At 41.1% G+C, this 17,753-nt stretch overlaps 1 protein-coding gene across 1 annotated transcript in view; it reads left to right on the top strand.

The window, feature by feature from the left end:
* CCDC171 (coiled-coil domain containing 171) overlaps nucleotides 1-17,753 on the top strand; it is a 321,044-nt gene that overhangs the window by 82,901 nt on the left and 220,390 nt on the right. Inside the window, exon 10 of the mRNA XM_052645254.1 lies at nucleotides 2,702-2,804. Coding sequence (XP_052501214.1) covers nucleotides 2,702-2,804 — 103 coding nt within the window. The remainder of the gene's footprint in view (nucleotides 1-2,701; nucleotides 2,805-17,753) is intronic.

Here is a 17,753-nt window from a genome sequence, read left to right as displayed (position 1 = left end):
CACGGGGCTTTCAGTCAGACATTGAATCAAGTATTTTATTGTTCAGTTCAGTTCAGTTCTGTCACTCAGTTGTGTCCAACTCTTTGCAACCCCATGAATCACAACACGCCAGGCCTTCCTGTCCAACTCCTGGAGTCCACCCAAACCCATGTCCATCGAGTCGGTGATGCCATCCAGCCATCTCATCCTCTGTCGTCCCCTTCTCCTCTTGCCCCCAATCCCTCCCAGCATCAGGGTCTTTTCCAATGAGTCAACTCTTCGCATGAGGTGTCCTAAGTATTGGAGTTTCAGCTTCAGTATCAGTGCTTCCAATGAACACCCAGGACTGATACTGATCTCCTTGAGAATGGACTGGTTGGATCTCCTTGGACTCTCAAGAGTCTTCTCCAACACCACAGTTCAAAAGCATCAATTCCTCGGCGCTCAGCTTTCTTCACAGTCCAACTCTCACGTCCATACATGACTACTGGAAAAACCTTAGCCTTGACTAGATGGACCTTTGTTGACAGAGTAATGCCTCTGCTTTTTAATATGCTATCTAGGTTGGTCATAACTTTCCTTCCAAGGAGTAAGTGTCTTTTAATTTCATGGCTGCAATCACCATCTGCAGTGATTTTGGAGCCCAGAAAAATAAAATCAGCCACTGTTTCCACTGTTTCCATTTCATTGTAGAACATTTATTTTCTACCTCCTCTTTTGTTTTTAACTCAACAGTATTGCTTAGAGATCTTTCCATATTAGTAGATCAGTGTAATAGAACTTCCTTTTTCTATTTGAAGTCTTTATTGATTAACCCTAATTGATTTAACAGTGTTCTGTTGATAGCATGCTTTAGCATGTTAAATATGATATTTAACGCTTATTGTATATGCTCAGTATTGTCTGCTTCTGTGGGATACATTGATAAGGACAAAAAATAAAAGACGATATTTCCTCCTTTCATGGAGCTTGTTTTCAATGAGATAGACATTAACAAAAGACCTCTCAAATAAATGTGGAATCATAACTCTGATAAGTGCTGAGAAGAATCTAGTAGGGTTAATTGACACAATCAAGGAGTAAAAGATAGCTTTTCCAAAAAAGTGATAATTGAACTGATGTCCAAAGAAAGGATTGTTAGTTTTGTGTCTTATAATGATGAATTTTGTCCTATAATATCTATTCTCCCATTTCTTCTGTTGCTGTAAGCATGCCTCACTGGTGCCTCTGTATCATCAGATTTTAAATATGCTTTTTCTCAATTACTAAACTCTTCTCCAATCCCACTCTTGTTTCCAACTACTGCCCTTTTTCTTTATCTCTCCTTCTCTTTTTACCAAAAGTGTTTTGTCTGTACTTCCTGTTTCTATTTCTTATATGTCACTAAGACAAAAAAAATTGTAGGCTTATTCATTCTTTGACCCATTCTAATATGAAGTTACAGCAGACTTCATCACAGTCACCGATGACTTCCATGTCCAGTGAACATGGAACATGTTAGTCTCTGTTTTTCTTGAATATCCTGTGACACTGGACATAACTCTATCCTTGAAATGTTCTTTTATTTTGGTTTTCATGACTTTATCTTCTTCTGTTTTTCTTCCTCCTTTTCCAGTCTTATTTGCTGCCTTTTTCTTTTCCAAGTATTAAATTCCTGGGTTCCTTAGGCTTTATCCTAGACTCTTTTCGCTTCCTGTCAGACACTGTCACGGCAAGCTTCACATCCCTAGATGATTCTCAAGGGAGAATGTTTGACCTCTCTTCTGAGCTTTACACCACTGCATCCAGCTGCCTCTGATAGTTTTTACTTTATTTATTATTTTTTAATTAAAATATATTTAGGGTCAGTTATTTGCCAGGTAGTTTACTGGTGCTGGGAGTCTTTTAAAAGTGCTTTACTGGAATATGATCTAAACAGAATTTACGATTAACATTACCCACCAGAAACAAACAAGTGAAATAAATAGAAACAGCCAAAATAAGGCCACCTCTGCTTCCATGGCTCTTGCTCAGCTGCTGAAGTCCACCCAGTTCTAGTCTGAAACCTTGGGATCAGGCTTTACTACTCATTTTATCTGAGCATTTCCTCCTCCAGTCCAGCTGAATCCAGTCCAATGGCATCCAACCCAATCCAGTCACTGTGGTCTAACCCAAGGCAGTGATACCAAGGCTGGCCATTCTGTCTTCTAAGTATGCACCCCTCCAACACCCTTCAGTGCTTATGCTCCCACATCCCCTTTTCTCTGCCAAGACCCTGATCTAAGCTGCCATCAGCTCTTGAGTAGTCTGCTACAGTTCCTTCTAATTTGTCATACTGCATGCACTTTTGACCACTATCTGGCAATTTGCTACATGACTGCAAGTATAATCTTTTAAAATTTTCCTCAATTTCTCTGTGTCTCCATTTCCTTATCTGTAAAATGAGATAATAATGGCCCTTCCCTCATAGATTTGTTGTGATGATAGAAAGAATTGCTGTGTTAGACTATTGAGAATAGTGCCAGGCCCTGAGGCCTCAGTCAATTGTTATTGAGAGCTTACACACTGTTGCATTAAGCTAAGTACAAGAAATGGTTAAGATAGAGGTTTATTAATAATTGATTTGAATGGAGTAATTATTAGCTCATTTATACTTAATTGTGTTTTATGTATTCACACAAAAAATCTGCAACTCTTACAATGCATGACCTTATTATGTGTAATTTTTTTTCTTAATTAAAAGGCTAAGAAGCACCAGGCTTTTCTAGTGGAGACATGTGAAAATAACGTGAAAGAATTGGAATCGATCCTGGACAGCTTTTCTGTGTCGGGCCAGTGGACATCAGGTTAGTTGAAGGTATAAAATGACAGATGCATCTGTCAGTGTTCCAAAGTCACTACATTTTGGGAATTCTGCAGATGCCTCTTATAGTCCCTCATCTCAACATGTTTTGATTTGATGACATGATAAGAGCAGTTCTCACAGCAGTCAGTTGGCCTAGCTGGCTGCGAAAGGGTGACGGACTGTGGACCTGCTGTTGTCCTACCCGAACTTGATTTACAAGTGTTGGTGTCTGTGTGATTGGACAGACAAGGGCTCACTTGCTGTGTTCTGGATCCAACTGAGAAGAAAGTCCATACAGTATACCTGCAAGGGGAACAGATGTTTCCATCAAACCGAGCCAAATTCTGAGGCAACCTTCAGCAACTTAAAGGTCATGTATTCAAAAGGTTATGTAGGACACAGGCTGTAACAGTGCATATTCCTCACTGCTGCTTTCCAGTCTGGTTTCTCCTTCATTTCCTACCACAGGGTGCATACTCTCCAGATGAGTGCTTCAGTAAAACGCTTTGGTTTTAGTATCAGCCCACTTAATATGATAGAGAACTCTAAAGATTGTATATCGGGTAGGCATATTTTGGTATCAAGCAAAAAGCATTTGTTACTAATGAATGCTCTCCATGATTTCTGCTTCCTTAATTTGTGTGTGTGTGTGCCATTATTTGTGCTATAGTAGCTTTGACTTAGGTACTTTCACTTCTCTACCTCAGTTTGCTTTTGGCATACCGTCAGCCTCAAATTATTTAGTTGCTTTCTGACTCAATTATATTTTTCAAAAAAGCATGGAAAATTCAATTCCTTATACCTTAAAATGGCTGCAAGACTGTTTTTCTAAAGGAAGCAAGCATATTTGACAAATAAGTTCTTTAGGAAATGCTTAAGTTCAGAGAAGTTTGTTGTCCTTATAAAACCAGAAAGATATGATCAAGGCCCATTTCACATTATGAATCTGCAGATTTCTGTTGGTGAACTGTTAGAAACTGAGTGAGATTTGCTGTTACCTATTTTTAACTTTCTTTGTTTTTATTTAAACTTTTTCCAAAAGCATTAGTATTTCATTGTTTGTCACTGTAAAATCAAGGTGTATAAAAGTGACATAAAAATATAGATATCCACTTTTCAATTGTATTTGCTAAAGCTTTGAGGGATAAAATTTTCTTTTTCAGTGATAGTGTTTTATTATTCAGATGGTCATTACTTAATGGTTTTAAGGATCTTTAAAATTGTTAAATTATTATCATAACATATCTTAATGCTTCAATGTGCAGAGTTGAATTAGAAAACCTAAGAATAATGAGGTCATGTCTCCTTTGAGGTTTAAAGTTAAATAGTTGATAACAAAGAAACTCATAAGTTATTACTAAACCTATAGAAAAAGAATTGTCTTCTAATAAAGTTTTTCTTTTTATTCTCATCTTTCAGTGACCATCTTTTTTGAACTTCTTGCTCCTGGGAAAGGGATTGTGTCCTGAATTTGTGATTTCTGTTCCGTTATAGTGGTCTTTGTTTCCATATTGTGCTGGTTATTCATTCTTTTACCCACCCTGGAATCATTCTCCTCTGGTCTCTGTTTTGCCTTCTGGAGGCTGACCTCTGTGGACTACATGACCTGGGCTTCTTTGCCCTCTGGCTTGGGGGTTGGATTTGGATTGTAGGTGCACCAGCAGGAGATTAAGAGAGTTGAGGAAGAAAGGAAAGCAGAGAATGTCACGGTGTTTATTTCCCCCATTCCCTCCAGTGTGTTACCGGCAGTGGTTTCATTTTTGGTGGCCACAGCTCCTGTCAAGTGGGTTCTCTTCCACAGCTGTGGTTTGTGTTGGTCTATGATGATAGCGTTACCTCCACTTGACCCTGTAGGTGTCTCCATGGTATTAGTATTGGTTTTCCAGTCTTTAGAACGGACTGGTTGGATCTCCTTGCAGAGTCTTCTCCAACAACACAGTTCAAAAGCATCAGTTCTCCGGCACTCAGCTTTCTTCACAGTCCTACTCTCACATCCATACATGACCACAGGAAAAACCATAGCCTTGACTAGACGGACCTTTGTTGGCAAAGTAATGTCTCTGCTTTTGAATATGCTGTCTAGGTTGGTCATAACTTTTCTTCCAAGGAGTAAGTGTCTTTTTATTTCATGGCTGCAGTCACCATCTGCAGTGATTTTGGAGCCCCAAATATAAAGTCTGCCACTGTTTCCACTGTCTCTCCATCTATTTCCCATGAAGTGATGGGACCGGATGCCATGATCTTTGTTTTCTGAATGTTGAGCTTTAAGCCAACTTTTTAAATCTCCACTTTCAGTTTCATCAAGAGGCTTTTTAGTTCCTCTTCACTTTCTGCCATAAGGGTGGTGTCATCTTCATATCTGAGGTTATTGATATTTCTCCCAGCAATCTTGATTCCAGCTTGTGCTTCTTCCAGCATGAGAAATCTTCCAGTGTTTCTCATGATGTACTCTGCATATAAGTTCAATAAGCAGGGTGACAATATACAGCCTTGACATACTCCTTTTCCTATTTGGAACCAGTCTGTTGTTCCATGTCCAGGTCTAACTGTGGCTTCCTGACCTGCATATAGGTTTCTCAAGAGACAGGTCAGGTGGTCTGGTATTCCCATCTCTTTCAGAATTTTCCACAGTTTATTGTGATCCACACAGTCAAAGGCTTTGGCAGAATCAATAAAGCAGAAATAGATGTTTTTCTGGAACTTTCTTGCTTTTTCCATGATCCAGCAGATGTTGGCAATTTGATCTCTGGTTCCTCTACCTTTTCGAAAACCAGCTTGAACATCAGGAAGTTCATGGTTCAGGTATTGCTGAAGCCTGGCTTGGAGAATTTTGAGCATTACTTTACTAGCGTGTGAGATGAGTGCAATTGCATGGTAGTTTGAGCATTCATTGGCATTGTCTTTCTTTGGGATTGGAATGAAAACTGACCTTTTCCAGTCCTGTGGCCACTGCTGAGTTTTCCAAATTTGCTGGCATATTGAGTGCAGCACTTTCACAGCATCATCTTTCAGCATTTGAAATAGCTCCACTGGAATTCCATCACCTCCACTAGCTTTGTTCATAGTGATGCTTTCTAAGGCCCACTTGACTTCACATTCCAGGATGTCTGGCTCTAGGTGAGTGATCACACCATCGTGATTATCTTGGTCATGAAGATCTTTTTTGTCCTGTTCTTCTGTATGTTCTTGCCACCTCTGCTTACTATCTTCTGCTTCTGTTAGGTCCATACCATTTCTGTCCTTTATCAAGCCCATCTTTGCATGAAACGTTCGCTTGGTATCTCTCATTTTCTTGAAGAGATCTCTAGTCTTTCCCATTCTGTTGTTTTCCTCTATTTCTTTACACTGATCACTGAGGAAGGCTTTCTTATCTCCTTGCTATTCTTTGGAACTCTGCATTCAGATGCTTATATCTTTCCTTTTCCCCTTTACTTTTTGCTTCTCTTCTTTTCACAGCTATTTGTAAGGCCTCCCCAGACAGCCATTTTGCTTTTTTGCATTTCTTTTCCATGGGGATGGTTTTCATCCCTGTCTCCTGTACAATGTCATGAACCTCCGTCCATAGTTCATCAGGCACTCTATCTATCAGATCTAGTCCCTTAAATCTATTTCTCACTTCCACTGTATAATCATAAGGGATTTGATTTAGGTCATACCTGAATGGTCTAGTGGTTTTCCCTACTTTCTTCAGTTTAAGTCTGAATTTGGCAAAGTTCATGATCTGAGCCACAGTCAGCTCCTGGTCTTGTTTTTGCTGACTGTATAGAGCTTCTCCATCTTTGGCTGCGAGAATATAATCAATCTGATTTTGGTGCTGACCATCTGGTGATGTCCATGTGTAAAGTCTTCTCTTGTGTTGTTGGAAGAGGGTGTTTGCTATGACTAGTGCTTTCTCTTGGCAAAACTCGATTAGCCTTTGCCCTGCTTCATTGTGTATTCCAAGGCCGAATTTACCTGTCACCCCAGGTGTTTCTTGACTTCCTACTTTAGCATTCCAGTCCCCTGTAATGAAAAGGACATCTTTTTGGAGTGTTAGTTGTAAAAGGTCTTGTAGGTTTTCATAGACCCGTTCAACTTCAGCTTCTTCAGCATTACTGGTTCGGGCATAGACTTGGATTACTGTGATATTGAATGGTTTGCCTTGGAAACAAACAGAGATCATTCTGTTGTTTTTGAGATTGCATCCAAGTACTGCATTTCGGACTCTTTTGTTGACCATGATGGCTACTCCATTTCTTCTGAGGGATTCCTGTCCGCAGTAGTAGATATAATGGTCATCTGAGTTAAATTCACCCATTCCAGTCCATTTTAGTTTGCTGGTTCCTAGAATGTCGATGTTCACTCTTGCCATCTCCTGTTTGGGTGTTCTTTGGAAGGACTGATGCTAAAGCTGAAACTCCAGTACTTTGGCCACCTCGTGCAAAGAGTTGACTCATTGGAAAAGACTCTGATGCTGGGAGGGATTGGGGGCAGAGGATGAGATGGCTAGATGGCATCAACGACTCGATGGACGTGAGTTTGGGTGAACTCTGGGAGTTGGTGATGGACAGGGAGCCCTGGTGTGCTGCGATTCATGGGGTCACAAAGAGTCGGACATGACTGGGCGACTGAACTGAACTGAACTTCCAGTCTTGCTGGTTTGTGGTATCACATCATATCTTTTTTGTTCTCTTAACCTGCTTACATTTCTGTAAAATCTCCATTAAATTTTTTCCCCAGTGAACTCTTCTGACTGTGCCAGTTCTTCCCTTTGATACCTGACTCATTCACATACCTGCTTTGAACCTGATTTTATTCTTGTTCTTGGCTTCCATCAAATAGCCCTATATAACCATAATGGACTCCCTTTCTGCTCATACCAGCTCAAGTTGGATTTTTGCCATTTAACCAAGAGGGATATAATTAATAAACTTTATTGCTCAACATTTTGTGGAAGAGCCTTATCAATTATGATTGCTTACTGTGTCAACCCTGGGTCAGCTACACAAAGATGACTAAATAATTTGTGCCTGCCTACCTCTCTCCCTTTTTTCCCCATGGTACTTATTGCTGTTAAGCATTTCTGCCCGAATATGTGGTGCATTTTTTATTATATCTGTATTGTCAAGGTTCTCTGGAGAAATATAACCAATAAGATTATATAGATACATACAAGAGGAGATATTGGAGTTTGCACACATGGTTATAGAGGCTAGGAAATCTTGTGATCTTTCCTCTGCAAGCTGAAGGACCAGGAAAGGCAGTAATATAATTCAGTGTGAGTCCAAAGGCCTGAGAAACTGGGGCGCCTGGGGCCCAGGAACCAGGAGTAGGATGTCTGAGGGCAGAAAAAGATGGAAATCTCAGGTTAGGAAAAAAGAGAATTTTCCTTTCTGTCCTTTTGTTCTTTGGGGTTGGAGGAGGAGAGGGCTAAGAGTAGGGGGTAGGTAAGGGAAGTCAACAGATTAGATATTACTTTCCCTACCCACTTTGGTGAGGGCACATCTTCTTTACTTAGTCTACTGATTCAAATGCTAATATGTCCCAGAAACACCCTCATGGACACATCCAAAAGTGATTTACTGGTTTTCTGGGCGTCCTTTAGCCCGGTCAAGTTGGCAGTAAAATCAACCACCTCAATATCCAACCTCCATGAGGGCAAGGATCTTTGTCACTTTCATTTACTAGAGAGTTTCAAGCAGGTAGACAATACTTGGCACAAAGGAAGCACTCAAATATTTTTTTCAATGAATAAAAGCATGAATGAATTAACAGTAGGTCAATATTCTATTTTAAGTGATAATTTTTGAGGTTATAAAGGTAGTCATGGAATCTCTTTCAAGATTTTGGCAGCTTTTTTTGGGTAGCAGTCCATAAAGAGTCACCAAGAAGATTGACTTTCTGTCTTCAGTGGAAATGATGTCACCGTCTTTCATGCCTTATGGAAATGCCACCTTGATTGCTTACAATTATTAGATAAGATGACCTCAATTTAATCAATCATGGACATTTATTTCCTATTTTTGCCTTCTACTTTCTGCTGAAATTGCTACACAACAGCTGCTCATAACTCATTCTTTTTTCTGATAGAAATGCTTAGAGTGTGTATAAGGGAGAAGTCCTTTACCACTTTGAACCCATGTAGTCTTTCTGCCGGAGAAGGCAATGGCACCCCACTCCAGTACTCTTGCCTGGAAAATCCCACGGGTGGAGCAGCCTGGTGGTCTGCAGTCCATGGGGTCGCGAAGAGTCAGACATGACTGAGCGAATTCACTTTCACTTTTCACTTTCATGCATTGGAGAAGGAAATGGCAACCCACTCCAGTGTTCTTGCCTGGAGAATCCCAGGGACAGGGGAGCCTGGTAGGCTACTGTCTATGGGGTCGCACAGAGTTGGACATGACTGAAGCGACTTAGCAGCAACAGCAGCAGTCTTTCTGCCTCAAATGTTTCTTCCTACTATGGTTTTATGGTTTCACCTCTAGAATGTGACTTTTTCTTCATTAGGTTCATGAAAGAAAGATTTTCTTCTAATTCATTCTCCTCAGACAGCTTGACTTTTGTGTTGACTGAGACAAAAGCCCCTCCAACCTTCTTAAACCTTTCCTTCCTTGAGGAAATCATTTGTAATACTCCAGAAGTATCCTTTTGCTTTCTACTAGGAGAGGCTGAAGGACCCTAGGAAATAATAGCAAGAACATATGGTGCCTTTAGGTATGTACATATCACCCAGGAGTCGGGCAGCTTCAGGGACTCTTCTTAAGAAAATCAGGATATCAAGTGGTACTTTCCTCTCATCGCTCCTTCTTTCCATCCTTCGTAAAGGATTATTGCCTAGATCTAGTATCTTCTTGAGACTTTTAATTGTCCTCAGGAACCTTGTGGCTGGTACTTTTTTCATTAGAGGCTCATGGGTTACTGAGAGACTGAGGATGTCTGTAAGAGCAACACACAGGTCTCCTTCGGTGTCATTTGCCAGTTTCTTCTTGCTTACTTCCCTTACCTCCCAGTTCACTGAGGTTTACAAACCAAGCTTGTCCTACTGTATCATGCTCATAGCTTTGTGAAATCCCACAGTAAGAGGGCTCAACATTTCTAACATAGTCAGTGTGCTCACTAACTAATCACACAATTAAGGCGACTGAGAAATAGGGGACCCAGGAGAGCCAGGCTGACTCCAAAGGCCTGAGAAACAGGAGACCTGATGGTGTAAGCTCCAGTCTGAGTCTGAGTCCAAAGGCAGGAGAAGACTGATTTCCAGCCTGAAGGGAGTCAGGTGGACAGAAAGAATCTTTTCTTACTTAGCCTTTTGCTCTATTTGGGCCTTCAGTGGAGTGGGTGAGGCCCGCCCACACTGGGGAGGGCAGTCCACTTTACTCAGTCTACTGATGCAAATGTCAGTCCCGTCCAGAAATGGCCTCCTGGTTACACCCAGAGATAATTTTTAACTGAAAATCTGGGTCTGTAGCCCAGTCAAGTTTACGCATAAAATTTTGCTGTGCTGTGCTTAGTTTCCCAGTCGTGTCTGACTCTTTTGTGACCCCATGGACTGTAGCTGCCATGCTCCTTTGTTCATGGGGATTCTTCAGGCAAGAATACTGGAGTGGATTACCATGCCTGCCTGCAGGGGATCTTACCAACCCAGGGATCAAACCCAGGTCTTCCACTCCCACGTCGCAGGAAGATTCTTCACAGACTGAGGCACCAGTGAAGCACATACAATTTACCACCTTCTCTCTGGCCAGCAAGTCCCTCATAACTGTCATGTTACTTTCTGTTTCTGTGAATCTGACTACTGTAGATATTTCTTATATTGAAATCTTATATTATCTTTTCATGATTGACTTCTTTTACTTAGCAAAATATCCTCCAGGTTCATCCATATTATGGGATGTGACAGGAATTCCTTTTTAAGGCTCCATTGTCCAACAGAAGCAGAAGAGATTAAGAAGAGGTGGCAAGAATACGCAGAACTATACAAAGAAGGTCTTAATGACCTGGATAACCACGATGGTATGGTCACTTACCTAGAGCCAGACATCCCGGTGTGAAGTCAAGGGGGCCTTAGAAAGCATTAGTACAAATAAAGCTAGTGGAGGTGATGGAATTCCAGCTGAGTTATTTAAAAATCCTAAAAGGTGATGCTGTTAAAGCGCTGCATCCAGTTTGTCAGCAAATTTGGAAAACTCAGCAGTGGCCACAGTATTGGCCAAGGTCAGTTTTCATTCCAGTGCCAAAGAAGGACAGTGACAGAGAATATACAAACTACCATATCATTGCATTCATTTCACATGCTAGCAAGGTTATGCTCAAACTCCTTCAACCTAGGCTTTAGTAGTACATGAACCAAGAACTTACAGATGTACACGCTGGGTTTAGAAGAGGCAGAGGAACCAGAGATCAAATTGCCAGCACTTGTTGGATCATAGAGAAAGCAAAGGAATTCCAGAAAAGCATATACTGCTTCACTGACTACTCTAAAGGTTTTGACTGTTTGGATCACAACAAACTATGAAAAATTCTTAAAGAGATGGAAATACCAGACCACCTTACCTATCTCCTGAGAAACCTGTATGCGGATCAAGTAGCAACATTTAGGATCAGACATGGGCCAGCAGTCTGGTTCAGAACTGGGAAAGGAGTACGACAAGGCTGTATATTGTCACCCTGCTTATTTAACTTCTGTGCAGAGTACATCATGGGAAAGCTGGGCTGGATGAAGCACAAGCTGGAATCAAGATTGCCAGGAGAAATATGAACAACTTCAGATATATAGATGTTACCACTCCAGTGACAGAAGGCGAAGAGGAACTAAAGAGCCTCTGGATGAGGGTGAAAAAGGAGAATGAGAAAACTGGCTCGAAACTCAACATCCAAAAAACTAAGATCATGGCATCCAGTCCCATCGTTTCATGGCAAATAGAAGGGGAAAAAGTAGAAAGAGTCACAGCTTTTATTTTCTTGGGCTCCAAAATCACTGTAGATGGTGACTATGGCTGTGACATTAAAAGACACTTGCTCCTTGGAAGAAAAGCTATGACAAACCTAAACAGTGTATTAAAAAGTGGAGACATCTCCTTCCTGACAAAGGTGCTTCGAATCATAGAGAAAACCATAGTCAACCATAGTCAAAGCTATGATTATACAACATGTGAGAGTTGAACCATAAAGAAGGCTGAGCACTGAAGAATTGATGCTTTCAAATTATGGTACCAGAGAAGACTTTTGAGAGTCCCTGGGACTACAAGGAGATTGGACCAGTCAATCCTAAAGGAAATCAACCCTGAATATTCATTGGAAGGACTGATGCCAAAGCAGAAGCTCCAGTGCTTTGGCCATCTAATGGGAAAACCCGACTCATTGGAAAAGACCTGGATGCTGAGAAGGATTGAAGGCAGGGGGAGAAAGAGGTAACAGAGGCTGAGATGGCTGGATGGCATCGCTGACTCAGTGGGCATGAGTTTGAGGAATCTTTGGGAGGTAGTGAAGGACAGGGAATTCGGGCATGCTGCAGTCCATTGTGTCACAAAGAGTTGGACGTGGCTTAATGACTGAACAACAACAAGACTCCATTGTTAATGTATTTGTCACACTTTATCTGTCAATTTATCTGTTGATGGACCTTTGGGTTGCTTCCATCTCTTGGCTATTTTGAGTAGTGCTGTTATTAACATGGGTATAGAAATATCTCTACTAGGCTCTGGTTTCAGTTCCTTTGTATATATAGAAGTGGGATTGTTTGTCCATTAACTTTTTAAATAACTTTTTTTGGTCACACCATGTGACATGTATGATCTTAGTTCCCTGACCAAGGATTGAACCCAGTGAATTCTATGTAAATGAGCCTATTTCCATAGTACTTAATTTGCTGTGAAATGAGTTCCTTGGTCAGAAGCAATGCTGTGGGATACATGATGGTGAATAAGACATTTTGTAAATTCGTGGATGACAATTTCAGCAGAAATATTGTTATCAGGAAAGGAAAATGCCTTTCTAGAGTAAGTGCCTAGTAAGAATGAGCGTTGCTTATTCCATGATGGACATTACTTAGTATAATCAATCAGCTTGCCACCAGGTAGATGGCTGGTGCCAGTCAGGAGTGGTGGCATATCATGGATTCAGTGTTTGTCTTTGGTATCGATGGAGCTGGCGCTTAACAGGAATTGTAAGCCCAACAGCCTTGGTGAGTAAAGATCCATGCTGCCAAGCCCATACCTTCCCTCCACTCTTGCTGCTGTGATTCCTGCATTGTAGGGGTGACAAAGATGAGCAGGGGGAAAAGTGACTTGGAAAATATGCTAGCTGACACCCACAGAATGCTTCATTTTGTCCTCCTGATTATTAAGATCCTCCTCCACCTCAGTTGATCGGGGCATAGTGCCCATCTTAAGAGGTCTGTCCACACACTTGCTCAGACCACCTTGGGACCGGTTTTCCTATCATCTTTTGGAATCCCTCACTGTCCAGCCAATCTGCTAGCTACTACCTCCAGATAAGTGTATATTTGTGCCTTTGATCATCTCTCATTCCAGACAAAATGATAGTCAGGTCCAGTACTTGATGCTTTGCATACTTGGGGGGATTTTTGCTTCATCACCATCCTTCAAGGCCACCCTTGAATAGGGCTGTCATGATGCAGCTGTCTACTTTTTTTTCTTTTTTAAGTTAATTAATTTTTGGCTGCACTCTGAGTCTGCATTGTTGCACGAAGTCTCTTTCTAGTTGTAGCCAGTGGGGGCTACTCTCTAGTTACGGTGTGTGGACTTTGTATTGTGGTGCTTCTCTTCTTGTGGAGCTTGGGCTCTAGAGTGCAGACTCAGTAGTTGTGGCATATAGGCTTAGTTGCCCCACAGCGTGTGGGATCTTCCTGGACCAGGGATTGAGGACATGTCCCTTGCATTGGCAGGCAGATTCTTAACCACTGGACCAACAGGGAAGTCTAGTACTTTTGAGTAACGTCAGCACATCATCATACAGAAACATCTACATAACAAGCCCCTTCTCTCCACACCCACCCCCATTCCCCCCCCCCCCCCCCGCCCCCCGCCGCCCAACATTAGTCAACTGGTTATAGGGAACTTGTCCACAGGTTCAGGATATAGGTTAAGACAGAAGAAACAATGTAACAAGAATAGGAAATCTGGATTACTTATTTATGCAGCTTGGTTGTGCCTGCAGGATTTGTTTGAACCCAGGTTTGTATATACCACCTTCCTTTGAGATAGACGGCTATCATGAATGCTCAAATTAATGGGGTTGGTGGATCTGACAGTAACCATTTTACCATGGGCAACTCAGGTCACATGCTAAACTGTGGGGTGTGAATGCAGTGTCTGCTAAGGACCAGTAGCAAGTCAAAAGCTGATTTTCAAGAGAATACTTACCTGTAGAGGATGGCTTGCTTTTTTTCCCCAAATTCTAAAAGCTTACACTATCATTCACCTGGTAAGTACCTGCAAAACTTGGCCTGCTTAAACTCAAGCCGTCAGAATAATATGATCAACTTGGTAGAGAATGAAGTGGAACACTTGATGTCTTCCAGAATGGAGAGCTGATGGAGGTTTCTATACAATGGATTGTGCTAGAGTTGATGTGGTTCTGAGGTAGGGTCATGAGGGTACATTGCTGGTCCTGCAAGCAGAAAGAAACTGTTTTGGTGTTTTTTATTAAAAGGATAGAAGAAATAGCCTCATTCCAGTTTCCAGGAAATGGATTGATTTGCTCCAGCAATGAAACTACATCTGTAACTGCAGCTGTAATTGGAATCACGTGTGATTATGCTTTCAGTAATTCACTGTCATTCCTTAAGACCCATGTGTACTCTGCACTAGCCAGATAGATGAGTTGAATGCTGATGTGGTTGGAATCACAACCCTTTATCATCTTTCACAGAGGCACTAATCTCTGCAATCTCTCTAGGAATGTGGCTTTACTTTTAATTTACTGTTTGGGTAGATCAGAGTTTTGGTGACTTCCACTTACTTTTTTTTCCTGTTTTCCTCTGTTAGCTCCTCATCCCATGGGTCAGGTAACTAATATGGGCATTGTGCCAGTTTCTGCATTTGTTTTTGATAACAGCGCATTCCGAAGTGGGAAAACAACTGTGTGGGTTCACCTTGGGCCCACTGGAGCCAGACCTTATTCAAAGCTCGCTTGTATAAGCTCCTCCCCTAACTAGGGAACCACAGTAGCATATTAGCTCTCCAGGAATTAAAGTCAGTTCCAATCCAGTGTCCAGTTATCTGAGGTATGTGTAACTCCCCTTCCCCAGTACACGGTCACCCTGCTAAATGGTTGCCTGGTTCTTGGAGGAAGGCTAGGAGATAGATTTGCAGTATGATCTTTTTGGGCAGGATTGTTCAGTTTCCTAACGGGGATCCACTGGCCCTGGGTCTGTGAGCAAACTCAAGTCAGAATTGGTTGAGGGCCAAGATGTCTTTTGTATAGATTTAACTTCTACTTCTGGTAATCAGACCCAGAACTTTTCTACTTAACACGAGTCGAGTAACATTCACGTAGAGTGCCTATCTGTTTTAGTCCCAGGAATACTGTGATCAGTAGCCAATGCTAGTGATCTCTGTGGGTAAAACCATTTTGTTTATTACTTCAAATCCACTGCCCGTTATGATAACCATATCCATTTTGTCGCTGCAAGTTGAGGCTACCACTTGACCTTGTCACTTGAGATTCCAGGATCTTCCCTGAACCCAGCTTGGTGGCATCATTTTCCACTGTTACCCATGGCTCTCCAGCTGCTGCACCTAGATGCCCACCAGGCTACAGAGCTCATCAAGTATGCTCAGCCCTTGCCCCAGCCCCCAACACATTTCTTAAACCTTGCTAAGGGAGGTATTTTTTGAACTCTTCCTGGGGACATAGTGGGTGGGTGGGTAGGACTTACATAATAAATACTGTCCATATGTGAGGGAAGTTATAAGCCATTTTTTAAAAAAAAACTCCAGGATGGGGACCAATGTTTGCAAGACAATGAGGATGTTTATGATCTCAGTAAATAAGATGAGTTTAATATATGGAATGTAGTCTGAGCTTGTAAAATATAACTGCCAACAAAATGTTTATACTCAGTGCTTTTAGAATGAAAAAGGGATTTTCTTAGTCATAATTATATTAAATATTTAGATTTTCTCAGGTGAAAAACCCATTTGAATGTTATTTTCTGTGTTTTATTACATGATTAAAAATCAGTATTAAACAACAGGGTTTTGTTTTCGTTTTTTCTATTCTGAGGATGAATATGACTATTCATGTTCTATAGTAGATATCTTTTTAAAAAATCTTTTATTTTATATTCTGTCCATTTTTTAAAAAATAATTTTATTTATTTATTTATTTTTGGCGTTGTTGGGTCTTCATTGCTGCACAGGCTGTTTTCTGGTTGCGGTGAGAAGGGGTTAGTCTCTAGGTTACTTTCTGGTACTCTCTCTTCTCACCACTACTGTCGAGTGGTACATGGGCTTCCCATTGCAGGGGCTTGCCTTGTTGTAGAGCATGGGCTCTCGGGTGTGTGGGCTTAAGTAGTTGTGGTGTGTGGGCTCTAGGACACAGGCTCAATAGTTGTGGTATATGGGCTTGGTTGTTCCGTGGTATGTGGGATCTTCCTGAATCAGGGATCAAACTTGTGTCTCCTGCATTGACAGGCAGATTCTTTACCACTGAGCCACCTAGGAAGTCCTGTCCATTATTTCTTAATAATTGAGGTCTTGCAGGATACTGAAGTAGATAGAATGGTTGACAAGGTGGAGGAAATAGACTCACCTCAGTCATTATAATTTACTGTTTCTTCTGTGGAACTGTAGGTTACTGAGATGATAGATAATATCATCCTGAAAAACAGTGGTTTATTTGAGTCATGTAAAAATATTTAGTTTTTCAGATTGTTCAAAAGGGAATATTTAAATGGAAGGTTTGGACCCTTTCCTTCCGTCTCATTCCCTTCTGTGGGCTACTAATTCAAGGAAAAGCTTTGTCAAGGTGAACCTGGACTTGACCTTGGAGAAGAAAAGGGCAGCCCACTCCACTGTTCTTGCCTGCAGAATCCCATGGACAGAAGAGCTTGGCAGGCTACAGTTCATGGGGTTACAAAGAGTCGGACACGACTGAGCACCCAGACTTGAAACCTACTTAAAAGTGAGAAAGAGACTGAGACAGGCAGCAGTGATGTGAAAGTACAGGCTGGCACCGTGTAGAGAGACATACATGGACAGGGACAAGGACAGAGGAACCAAGAAGATTTTGAGTCGGCGTAATGGTACTATAAATGGTCGTGGCACATGCTGTTCTTCATTTGCACTTTGACCTTTGAAAAACCATTTATGACTATTGTTAAAATTGTACCTTGTTTATTTATTTATTACTGTTCTTTATCTGTGAGTTTTTAGTCCTTTCACTGATAGGATAGTTTAATAGTTTATTGTTTGGGGTGCTAATAGTGCAGTGATTAGGACGTTATTAGGTTGAATCACATTTTAGTCAGTAAGCTCCTGGATCCTTTCTTTTTACTTGGGAACACTTTGTCATGTTAAGGTACCAGTAAGTACTTCTTTTTATAATGAAGGTGGCCGGGACATAAGGCATACTTTTCACCTCATTTGAACTTTATTGTGAAAGCATTTTCAGGCAGAGAGACTTTATTGTATATAGAATATAAGATTTGCATGGGTCAGTAAGGAGAGGGCATTTTGTCCCCTTATACCTCAACAACCATATTATGGTGATTTTTATTCTTCTGGATTTCTAAGAGCAAGTTTTCTCCCTTATTGTATAAGCTAACAGATTTCCCGGGTGTCCTTGAATGATTTATTCATGGTCTACTTGTGTAGTAGCAAAAGAAAAGAATTATACATTACATTTTTTTTAATCTTGTGCAAGAGAGCAATTAAAAAAAATATATTTAGTAAGACCTCTAATAAAATTTTTAATGAGTTGTCTCTCCAACTCATAGTCATTATGA

This window comes from Budorcas taxicolor, chromosome 8 (assembly GCF_023091745.1).
Source record: "Budorcas taxicolor isolate Tak-1 chromosome 8, Takin1.1, whole genome shotgun sequence".
NCBI classification, from domain to species: domain Eukaryota; kingdom Metazoa; phylum Chordata; class Mammalia; order Artiodactyla; family Bovidae; genus Budorcas; species Budorcas taxicolor.
Note: the sequence above shows the minus strand (reverse complement) of the source record. Positions and strands in the feature narration are given on the sequence as shown.